The sequence below is a fragment of the Silene latifolia genome, chromosome 2, assembly GCF_048544455.1.
Source record: "Silene latifolia isolate original U9 population chromosome 2, ASM4854445v1, whole genome shotgun sequence".
Taxonomy (NCBI): Eukaryota; Viridiplantae; Streptophyta; class Magnoliopsida; order Caryophyllales; family Caryophyllaceae; genus Silene; species Silene latifolia.
Genome location: NC_133527.1, coordinates 170,789,212 through 170,801,146, shown reverse-complemented (window position 1 = coordinate 170,801,146; position 11,935 = coordinate 170,789,212). Strand labels below are relative to the sequence as shown.

Sequence of the window (11,935 nt, the reverse complement as noted above, 5' to 3'; positions counted from 1 at the left end):
ATATCCGGAACATTCCAGAACATTCTGACTCGGTTTTAGAAAATGAAGACGGTTTTATGACCCGGACTCCAAATGTACTCTAATTACTGTCAAAACGACCGTATCGGCGCGTAGATGACAATTAAGAGGTAGACATAAGTGTTTGAGCGATCACTTGACGATAAACTTACGAATTGTCACAAATCGTTCCGCGTACCAAACATGCGGCCCAATCATCACCGGGTGGTTTGCGGGAGGTGCAGAAATGAGGTATCTACAACTCTTTCCTGATTCTATTCCTTTTCCCTCTCCTGTACAAGCGCCCCCTAAGTTTATTAAGTTCAAATTAAAATCTACAAAAAATTACCATGTTAAAAGCGATAACTTAAAAATTGAATAGTTCTAGTTTACAACATTCCAGCTAAATTTTAAAAACTAAATGTTTTACTTAACATATCTTGTAATTTAATTAAATTTTGTTAACTATTGACGATATCACAATGATCACGTTTATTTCACACTTTCGAATTATTCCATTTTTCAATTTAGAACAAGAATACAAGATATATTTTTATTAGTTAATATGGGACTTGAACCCATACTTTGTGCATTGCGCATGCTCTCCCATCTGAGCTAATTAGCTTTTGGTAAAATATAAGCTCAAATTCTCAACCTTTCAATTTTTATTTTTTAAAAAACAAGTTTTAATTTAAAAACAAGATTTTTTAAGCTACAATCCATGTTTAACAATCGGATCCTATTATTTAGATTAAGATTAATTAAGTTATACATGATGTTTTGAAGTTAAAATAAAGAGTTTTCAAACTAAAACCTTAACATCTCAAGACTTCTAGCCTGGACAAAGATTTGATGATCACCATATATGTGTTAAACATATTTAAAAGGCTAACTCTATATACAATAAAAACTTATACTCCGTTAAAAAACGCATGTTACAAGGAAACTTATGTCAATAATTTCGTTTGTTTGTACAAAAAGAAATCAATTATTGTGGAATATCAAAACTGATACATTAATTGGTTATAGATACAAACATAGCATATAACAAGCAAATAAATCTTGCTGATGATCTAAATAAATCTCATGCATATTGAAAATAGAAGAAAAAATGTATATAAAACAAATCTTGATTGATGAATTTCTCCTTTGTCGATATTGTTGTGATAGATAAAGAGACAATGAAGTTGCAGACATGAAACCCAAAAAAATGCTATGAAATTGATAACTTATTATGGATGAGTAGAAGACGATTTTAATATTTGGGAGATGGGCAGTTCAATGGGTAGGGTGACTCGTTAGTCGTTGCTCCCTTTTAGGGTTGATGGGAGTTACCTCAAGTTATTAGGTCATATTGAATAGTAGATGGTTTTGAATTAACGATTTTTTTTTATTTTACAAAAACTGTTTTTTTTTGGCCTTTTAGATATTGGGCTGGTCTTATGCTATGAGATCGCCCTATACAACAATTTGTGATACAACAATCTATAAAATATTATTAAAAGGCTAGCCTAAAAAAGCCACGTAGACAATGCCACATGGGATGAAAAAAAGCCACGTACGCAATAACAATGTGACTTGGCAAATTAATATGACATGAATTATCAATTTATTATTATATTATATTAATTTAATTCACTTATTTCTTTTAAAAATCCATCCATATTCCATTAGCTTTAAACTTAATTAACTCAAAAAAGCTACAATAAAAAACTACGCATTAACTATAAGTTAATAATTTCAAGTTTTTTCATATGGAGTAGTATTATATGTATTCGAAATAAAAAATCGAATACATGAAATTAAGAACGAAGAAGAATAAATAAAGTTGAAAACAAAAAAAATTGTATCTATACAATATAGTTAAAAGGCTGCTTAAAACATTTAATTTTAATCCACATGTCGATTTTTTATTGATAAATACTAATTCATCTATATTGATTAATTGATTATTTATTTATACAATATTATAAAAGTCTAGATTATGTATTAAAAAATTATCTTTAAAACTGTCACATGCTTATAAGTGCATAAAAATTAAAAAAAATATTAATTGCAAATAGAAAAAATAAATTAATACAAACTCTTTACTTTCCTCTCATAAATTTGGTATTAATCTACTTATTTATTTAACCTTTAATTTCTTTTATTTAATAGGATGGTTTTTTGGTTTTCTCTCACCATTATTATAATTTGTAGTTATCATAATTTTTTTTATCTCCCTTTTAATTCACAAAATCGTTCCTCTTCCCTCGTATAAATTGTTGAAATTAATCAATAATTAATAACAAAAAGTTTCCTATATAACTATTATAACAATCCTAATTTTCATTTATATTCAAAAAGTTGGTCGGTAAAGTATACATACATAGATAATTAAATGAATTCTTTCGCTTTTTATCCTTATTATGTTTTAAATTTATTAATAGTAAGAATATTATTTAGTTATTGTTTTTGTGTTAGTATTGAAATTGCAGGAAGATGACATACTCAATTATCAATAACATTGCATGAAATCTATATTGTCTAACTAAAAGGATAGCTTAGAACATTCAATTCCATTTCACATGACATTTTCACACCCCATTAATTCTTATTCATTTTTATTGATTATTTAATTATATTGACAATATGACATGCATGGAATAATAATTGAATTTATAAAACTATAATCTATAATTAAAAAGTAAGTCAAACTATCTACCATTAACTGAATGTCATATTTTAAATTTCATCAGATAATTTCTAAACCACTCTTATGCAAAGTGGATTTTGTAAAAAAAAAAAATTAAGAATAATAATAAAGCAAATATTTTACATTCCATTGCTACTTTGCTCCATATTTATGTCTATATTAAATTTCATAATAATGAGAAAAATTTATAACTCAATAATCTAAATATAAAATATATAAATCTAATTAAAAGGCAAGCAAAACTAACTATTATCATTTACATGTCATATTTTAATTACATAATAAGACAACATCTTAAATCAATCTCCTGTAAAATGGATCTTGTAAAAAAATAAATTATAATAATAATAATCAAGAAAACTTATACATTCCATTTCTCTTTATTCCTTATTAATGTTTATATTAAATTTCATAATAATGAAAAATGATGCTCAAAAGTCGTGAACCTTGATTCATATTTATACCTATATTAATTTTGATAATAATGAAAAATGGATGCTCAAAAGTCATAAAATGCATCCTCAATTCTTTATATATTTTTGATGGAAGACAACATTTATAAGCCAAAATTTTTCTTATCTCTATCGTCAGTAGAACTAATTGTATCACTAAACTTCCTATCATTCTATTAACATCAAGCCAAGTGTATTAAGGTTTTAAAATTATTAACTAATTTATTTACTTTTTATGTAAGTTCCATTGGGTTATGAAATTTTCATCACATTTTCAATTTCATCGTTTGTGTTTGTTTTGTTCTCATTTAGGGGCTATCAAGATTTGTGGTGTTGAGCTATTCAAAGGTAATATACTTACATCTCTACGACTTCATTCCCATTCCCTTTTTCTTTCACTATTTAAGAGGAAACTTAAGTTAACAACGATAATATTGCATAAAACAAATTTCACTATTTTGTTGGTTAATTCAGACTAATTACTGAGTTATTTTTTTTATTATAGGGTTGATTCGTTGGAAAAAGAAGACTATATGGAGAAGTAAAATACTAGGATAGCTTAAATAACTATATATCGGAGACTAACTACAAGATTGACGACATCAACGTGAATGACTAATAGTTTTTTTTTTTCAAATGTATATTTTATTTTGGTATTTGTTTGTTTTTTTCCATCATTTTACCCTCGAAAAAATAGCAATATTCACCTACTTTGGCTTATTTAATTTATCGCCTTTGATCTTTATGTTAACATGTAAATGCCCATAATCTTAGTACGCAATCAATGATTTATTCATAAGATGAGTTTACTATATGTTTTGATATTTTATAAAATTTCAATTACTAAAAACACTAGAAACATCACACTCAAAACAAAACATCCCGTGAATTTCACGGGCCACAAAACTAGTTAGTGTATAAAATAAGTTACCGTAATTTTATTTTATTTTATAAAATAAAATTTAAAAAATAAGTTTAGGTAGTCCGGGAGGGACGGGCACGCAAACTAGTACGAGTCTATTCTATTCCCAAATCTTAACCGGGTTATATAATTTGGGTTGAATACTCCGTCCGTTGTATACTTATCGTTTCCTCTTGTTCAAGCAAACTTATAAAATCAGGAAGTGTTAATCAAATCGCATCGTTCATTTGCTCCTTCTTCAGCTTTCTCTACTTCTTCTTCCCCAATTCCCTAAACTTTTCTAACAATCTACTTATTCCTCTACTTACAACCATGGTGCTCGAGGTATGTTCTCAATCTCAACTTTTTTCCGATTTAGGGTTTCTGGTTATCCTTCTTTCTGTATCAATTCCTAATTTTTCTTGCAATTAATTGTAATTCCAGGCGACGATGATCTGCATCGACAATTCGGAGTGGATGCGCAACGGCGATTACTCTCCCAACAGATTTCAATCTCTTTCCGATGCCGTTAATCTAATCTGCGGCGCCAAAACTCAGGTACTTCCGATTTCTCGCAAACCCTAATTTTGAATAGTTACTTAATTAGGGTTTCTGTTGATTTGATTGTGTAATTGCTATGTTTTGGGCAGTCTAATCCAGAAAATACAGTTGGATTATTGACAATGGCTGGTAAAGGTGTTCGTGTCTTGGTTACTCCCACCAGTGACCTTGGCAAAATCTTGGCTTGTATGCACGGTTAGTTTTTCGAAGCCGAATTCTAATCCTGGCTTTTTGTGATGGTTCATGTTCACTGATCTCAAATTACTTGGCTTGCTTTGTCAATTGTTTGTTTGTTTGCTTGTGCTGTGTGTGCTGTGTTGTCACTATTTATTCGGAATATAGTTAAAAAGATAAATTTTCCGTCTTATCTTATGATCATAGCTGATGGGTCGAGCTAACTGATTGGTTATTACCAGAATCTCTTAAGTAGCTAGAATGTTAGGTGAGGTTCTAGGGGATAGTGGTCATCTAGTAAAGTCGGGTTCTTTTTTTTGTTGGGGGGCCGGGCTGGGGCAACTTAGTGCAGAACTTAGTCTGGTGACTGATGTGTGGACTAATTTTTTCCGAATGGAGCTTACATCTTTCCTGAAAGAGTGTTGGGGCTATTGGATGAGCTGATTAGGGTTTTGTGGTAGGATGGTTAGTAAAGCAGTGAATGGCAACCTACTTAAGGTTAAGGGTGACAGTTTGCATGATCATGCGGAAGGCCCGAAGGATTCTGATCTACCTTGGAGTATCTTATCAATGTCACTGGTGGTGATGAGTAGTCATTGAAGAAATTGAATGATCACTGTCATAGAAGTGAATTCTTGTATCTTGTGTGAAAATTATTAATAACAACGTATGAGAGGAGTAATATTGTTTATTGTTGTCTACGCTTTGGGGTCCTGTTTTAACTTTCTTCTTTCTGCAATGCTTCAAGGCAAGATGCACAATATCTGTCCACTCCGTAGTTCCATACCTGTCATACACTCCCCCCCCCCCCTCCCCCTTTTTATTATCCCAGTTTGACGTTGATGGTCAAATTATGCTGTCTTTGACTGAGATTGTCTCACAGAAAACAAAAAACAATTGTTAATAATAATTATATAAAAATGGTAGTTTTTGTAAATCGACCACATCAAATTTTACATCATATCTCTACATATATTTGAACAAATTAATGGTTGAAGTTAATATCAATAAGCCACTAAAATCAGATAGGGACAACAAACTTGAGATGGAGTTTGTATTATTTACATGAGTTTGGAGAAATTAATGGCTAAAGTTAACATCAGTAAACCAACGATGTTAAAGGGGATGATGAATTTTGGATGGACGTAGTATTATTTAAGTTGATTGATTTGCATAGCATATTATCATAGCTGGATCTGGAAAAGAGGTGTTATTTCCTAAAGATGGGATTTCATCGTTCTTTTATATGCTCAAAATTGTCATTCGGAGACTTGGGGTTTGTTTGTATAAAGTGGAAGGGTGGGAGAACAGGAGAAAGGAGCATGATATTTTTTTTCTTTCAAATCTTTCCTACCCTCTACTTCCTTCCCCTCCATAAGTCCATTTACATCCAGCTCAACTTGCTGTCCAAAGTCAACTTAACCCCCCCTTCCCGGTAAACAAAAGGTTGACAAGACTCAAGAGTCAAGAGTACTCTTTACTGACTATTATCTTTTGGATTAAGGCCTTGAAATTGGTGGCGAAATGGACTTAGCAGCTGGAATTCAAGTGGCCCAATTGGCTCTAAAACATCGTCAAAACAAAAAACAACAGCAGAGAATTATCGTATTTGCTGGAAGGTGAAACTACTGCATTCTTTTTTCTCACCTGCATTTTTTTTTCTGTTTTCCTATAGTTAGTTTGTTTATTGCATTTCTGAATCGTATTATCTTCTGGTAGTCCTGTTGAATATGAGAAAAAGACGTTAGAGATGATTGGCCGTAAGTTAAAGAAGAACAGTGTCGCTCTTGATGTTGTTGATTTTGGTGAAGATGAAGAAGGCAAATCAGAGAAACTCGAGGCCTTAGTGGCTGCAGTGAACAACAATGAAACCAGTCACTATGTCCATGTGCCCCCAGGTTCCAATGCTTTGTCCGATGTACTTATAAGGTACTTGTTGAGACATGGTTGTCTTTATAAATTTTGACCAACTCCAGATATGCAACCATATATATCTCATCAACAAATCTTTGTTGACAGTACTCCAATATTTACTGGTGATGGGGAAGGAGGAAGTGGTTTCGCTGCAGCTGCAGCAGCTGCCGCTGCTGGTGGGGTGACTGGATTTGATTTTGGTGTTGATCCAAACCTCGATCCCGAGCTGGCACTTGCTCTTAGAGTTTCAATGGAGGAAGAGAGGGCAAGGCAGGAGGCAGCTGCAAAAAAGGCTGCAGAAGAAGCTTCTGGACAGCAAAAAGGAGAATCGAGCTCTCAAGATGCGATTATGGGAGAAGGTAGCGGTTCAAAAGATGAAGCGGATAAGAAAATTGATATAATGGTACTTACTATTATTATTTCTATAAGAGTTTGCTTTTATTGGGATTTACTTTTACTCGCTTTGTCTTTTATTACAGATTTTTGAAGTCATCATACTTATTTCTGTAATAGCTGTGAACTGCAGTTAAATTTCGACTAAGGAAGTATCTACTTAACAAACCTTCGTTCCAACTATTTTCCTAACATTAAGTCTCTTGAGAGACCGGCTTGTGCTGTTTTAGGGTGAACTTAGCGCATTTAACTAAAAAAAGCTACCCATTTGCCCACCGAATAAAAAAATGTCAGATAAAAGTAATGACCACCCCATTATATGAGTGGGTATCTGATAATCCTATTATGAGATCGTCTCAGATGAGAATTTGTATTTTCCTGATTGGTGCATTTTTGTTTTTAACTTGTCAGGACGATGAGAATGCTCTACTGCAGCAGGCATTAGCAATGTCAATGGATGAACCTGCCTCCACAACGACTGTGAGAGATATAGATATGTCAGATGCAGCTGTAGACGAGGACTTGCAGCTTGGTTAGTATCTCTTAAATCCTGAATCATTAGGAAAAGTTGGAGAATAGAAGGGGTCGGTTCACCTTAGTGTCGATGTATCATGCATTCAGTTTCTACTTGGCTTACCAACCAAGTTCTTAGTCAGAACAGTTTCAGTCTTAGGTAACAAGGCACTACTTATCCAGTATAGGGTTCCTTCATGTTTTTGACTTTTGGCAGTAGACGTGTGTTACTTGACCAAGATTATAGTCTGGTCATAACAAGTTGGCAATGTCAGGAAAGACTTGAGACTATTCAGCAATACTTTTGCAGGCTAGGTAAAAGGTGATTGAACAACGCTGATTAATCTGAGAACTCATATTATATGCCGTTAATAACGCACAATCTTTAATTCCTCAGTTTACTTTCTGAGAAGGTTTTCTAGTGCTTTCCCTGCTAAATATTTAGGGTAGTTTCAGCTGGGTGATTTACCGTTCAACGTTTATCAAGTTCTTTTAGCTTTGACAGTAGTTCATCTCGTGGAATTTTTATACTTTTGTTTTTGCATGCAGCTCTTCAACTCTCTGTGGAGGACAGTGCGAAAGACTCATCAAGTCAGTCAAGTCAGACAGATATGAACAAATTGCTGTCTGACCAATCTTTTGTGTCATCAATTCTTGCGTCGGTATGTCACTGCTACTCTGAGCTCACAACTAATTGAATTATTTCAAGTGAGAAGAAAGAACCTGTAAGCAATTGAGTATAACTTAGAAAATGGTATACTGGCATTACATGATGCGATTAAAGTCGAAGGCTCGTTTCGTTTGCTTATTGTCATGCATTGGATCCGTCTAAAGGAGTAGTTATTCCAAGGCCTTCTAGATACAAATTTCTTTTGAGTCAATAAAAGGGTATTAATGCCTCATTTAGTTGGGTGTTTATTACCATTCATTTGTAGTTTTAATTCTGCATTTAAGAGGGCCTTAATTTGTCCAAGATTAATGGTCTTAATTAGCTATTAAGTCTAGTTTTAAATGCTAAATTGGCATCCTATGTAAGCTAGTATTAGCATCCTAAACGGCTATATAAGCCATGTATTGTCGAAGGATTTAATCATCAAACAAGTTAAGAATTTCAAACAAAACCATTGTTTTTATTTGAGTATTTTCAAGTAAAACATAGAAGTTGTGTCTACAATTTCGAAAGGTTGATCTCAAGCGCCGTCTTGTGAAAAACCCGATTAACTCTATCGGTGTAGAGCGTTAATCTCTTTGTTAGACTATCGGTGTAGTTTAACCTTGTCTATCCCCATTGTTATTGTTATAGGTCTAACAATAGCAAATATCCCATTGGTTCGATTTATTTACATAAATCGAAACAAATATCCTTACAAATCAGATCGGGTCGTACCTAGTACGTTCGGATCTTGTTTGTTCTTTCTTTGTTTCCGCTGCACTCATACGAGTTTTATTCTCTCGAGTAAAATTCGTATCATTAGTGGTATCAGAGCTTCGGCTCTTGATCACCCCGAAAAATCAAGACGGTCCTAAGGAGGTCCCAATCAATTAGTAGTTGAATATCCAACGCGATTGGTATTCAAAGGTTAAACTCAGCGAGGTAGTTGAGGTTTAATCGATTGGATCTTGAAGGTACGAATTGAACAAAAAAAAAAAAAAAAAAAACCACAAAAATTACTGTTCACGGGGTACTATTCATCCGAAAAAAAAAAAATGTTAGGTGTATTCTCGTTTGAAGGCATCTATGAACAAAATGTTAAGTTTGATCCAAGATTACCTCCTATCTTTGACGAGTATGGTGATGGGGAAGGAGTGATTTCTGGTTTCAAAGCACCGTGTGATTCGTTTAGTTGTGGGTATGAGTTCGATCTAAATCCCAAGGTCTACAAGAGCAAAATTGAGTCTATTAAATTTCAAGATCAATCCGATTCTTATTTCGTTGATTTTGAAATAGAAAAGGATGCTGCAACTATGAAGGATTCCTCTTGTTTGCATCATTTGTTCAAGGATGAGATCTATGGTAAGCTATCAAGACTTGTGCATGGAGGGAGGAGGAGTGGAAGGCACAAAATGGTGTTTGGTATTCTTTTTGTTTGTGTGCATGAAGTGTTCATATTTGATCCCGATTAAGTTCGATTACATGAATTGAGGACAATTCCTTTCCAAGGGGGAGGGGATGATGCGATTAAAGTCGAAGGCTCGTTTCGTTTGCTTATTGTCATGCATTGGATCCGTCTAAAGGAGTAGTTATTCCAAGGCCTTCTAGATACAAATTTCTTTTGAGTCAATAAAAGGGTATTAATGCCTCATTTAGTTGGGTGTTTATTACCATTCATTTGTAGTTTTAATTCTGCATTTAAGAGGGCCTTAATTTGTCCAAGATTAATGGTCTTAATTAGCTATTAAGTCTAGTTTTAAATGCTAAATTGGCATCCTATGTAAGCTAGTATTAGCATCCTAAACGGCTATATAAGCCATGTATTGTCGAAGGATTTAATCATCAAACAAGTTAAGAATTTCAAACAAAACCATTGTTTTTATTTGAGTATTTTCAAGTAAAACATAGAAGTTGTGTCTACAATTTCGAAAGGTTGATCTCAAGCGTCGTCTTGTGAAAAACCCGATTAACTCTATCGGTGTAGAGCGTTAATCTCTTTGTTAGACTATCGGTGTAGTTTAACATTGTCTATCCCCATTGTTATTGTTATAGGTCTAACAATAGCAAATATCCCATTGGTTCGATTTATTTACATAAATCGAAACAAATATCCTTACAAATCAGATCGGGTCGTACCTAGTACGTTCGGATCTTGTTTGTTCTTTCTTTGTTTCCGCTGCACTCATACGAGTTTTATTCTCTCGAGTAAAATTCGTATCATTACAAGTCGGTGTAGTTATTATTACAGAGGATTTTTTCTCCTTGAAACATTACCCTTATATGTGGCTCTTTAAATTATGATTGTTGATTTACAAATGAACTTGCATGTTCTGTATGGCAGCTTCCAGGAGTGGACCCTAATGATCCCTCAGTTAAAGATCTGCTGGCTTCTATGCAAAATCAGTCTGAGGTGAGCCATCCTCGTTATGTAGTGTGATTCCCTTCCCCAAGCATCTGCCTCTCTGGCCTTGCTTAATGTATTTTCCATTTTCCTGCATTTAATTACCAATCTCCCTATGTAGTTAAAGTAGATATCTGGGTAAGGATTGTGACACTTTAAGAGTTTACCTTTCAGCGCTCTTCCGGTGTATACCTTTCACTTACATGCACATCAAATTAGCTGCCTCTAAAACTTTGAACTCACTTCCATATTTCGTGCTGACTTTTCATGCAAGTGTTTCTCACCATAATTCTCCATTTCTCCCTCTTGTCCTGTCAATTTTTTATTTTTTACCATTTTTATTATAGCTTCCTTGGTCATTTGTCGGTGTTTCTACTTCGAAAAAGGTTTGAACTGGATTACTTTGTTACTCTTACATATGAAGAACAGGTGGGTGCCGGTATGAGAGGGATATGAGGGTAGGAGGTTATTTTTCATTCGGTTGAATAGGAAGAGGGTTACTCAAGTGGGCGTGTTGCAGTCAGATGAGTGGTTGAGCCGTGGAGGGTCTTAGGCAGACTGGGAAGAGTGAAGGATAGAATTGAACTTTAGTCCCTTTATATGGTTTTTGTAGCAAACAATTTATTGAGACAGAGAGTTCCAAGTCCAAGTACTGGTTTGAGTTTGATTAGGTAAGAAAACTAGGTTGATCCTTTAGGGTAGGACCAACCTATCTCATCCTTTCGAATGAGGGAGGTAAGTTGAAGCCACCGGCTATCAAACCACCTCGAAAGAGTTGGACATGAATGTCCAACTGAAGCCATGAAGTCAGCAACCTTGTTGGCTTCACGAAAACAATGTTTAATTATCATTCTGTCCCCCGGTTGCTTCTCAATAGCACCAGAAACGCAACCAGCTTAATGAGTCATTCTGTATTATTCCTTTGTGTTCCAAAGTCTTTTGGCTTCATTGAAAAAGGAGTGTGTTCTGCTACTAGTACTAACAGCCTTTGGTGTTGTGCAGAAGAAAGATGATGATAAGCCAAGCGAGGAGAAGTGACGCGTATGTCTTTCAAATCACAGGTCTTTCTGCCGAAGTTCATGCCAACTAGACTACATGCTAGTCTTGCTGTATTGACTTTTTATGATTTATACTGCATTGTGGTTTGTGTTGTTGGACAAATAGCTTAATGGGGTAAGAGGATGGAAGAATTTGGACTATGTTTATTTGCATTATCTTCCTATGTATTCTCAATTCAACAGTTTGGGTTCATTTCCATCTGACATTTCTCCCTCGCTCCGGC

General features: G+C 34.1%; 1 protein-coding gene across 1 annotated transcript; it reads left to right on the top strand.

Moving 5' to 3' along the window:
- Positions 1–4,199: 4,199 nt before the first annotated feature.
- LOC141643348 (26S proteasome non-ATPase regulatory subunit 4 homolog) lies at positions 4,200–11,926 on the top strand. Its single transcript, XM_074452480.1, has 10 exons — positions 4,200–4,390; positions 4,490–4,603; positions 4,696–4,801; positions 6,285–6,399; positions 6,500–6,709; positions 6,800–7,097; positions 7,499–7,619; positions 8,150–8,262; positions 10,594–10,662; positions 11,656–11,926. The coding sequence occupies exons 1-10, from the start codon at positions 4,379–4,381 to the stop codon at positions 11,689–11,691; spliced, it is 1,194 nt and encodes a 397-aa protein (XP_074308581.1). The 5' UTR covers positions 4,200–4,378; the 3' UTR covers positions 11,692–11,926.
- The last annotated feature ends 9 nt before the right edge of the window (positions 11,927–11,935 follow it).

Bases quoted from the DNA above. Each gene is read 5' to 3' on its own strand.
- LOC141643348 (XM_074452480.1), top strand. The intron at 4,802-6,284 runs GTTAGTTTTTCG...TTTTGGATTAAG, and splicing joins AATCTTGGCTTGTATGCACG to GCCTTGAAATTGGTGGCGAA. The intron at 7,620-8,149 runs GTTAGTATCTCT...TTTTGCATGCAG, and splicing joins AGACGAGGACTTGCAGCTTG to CTCTTCAACTCTCTGTGGAG.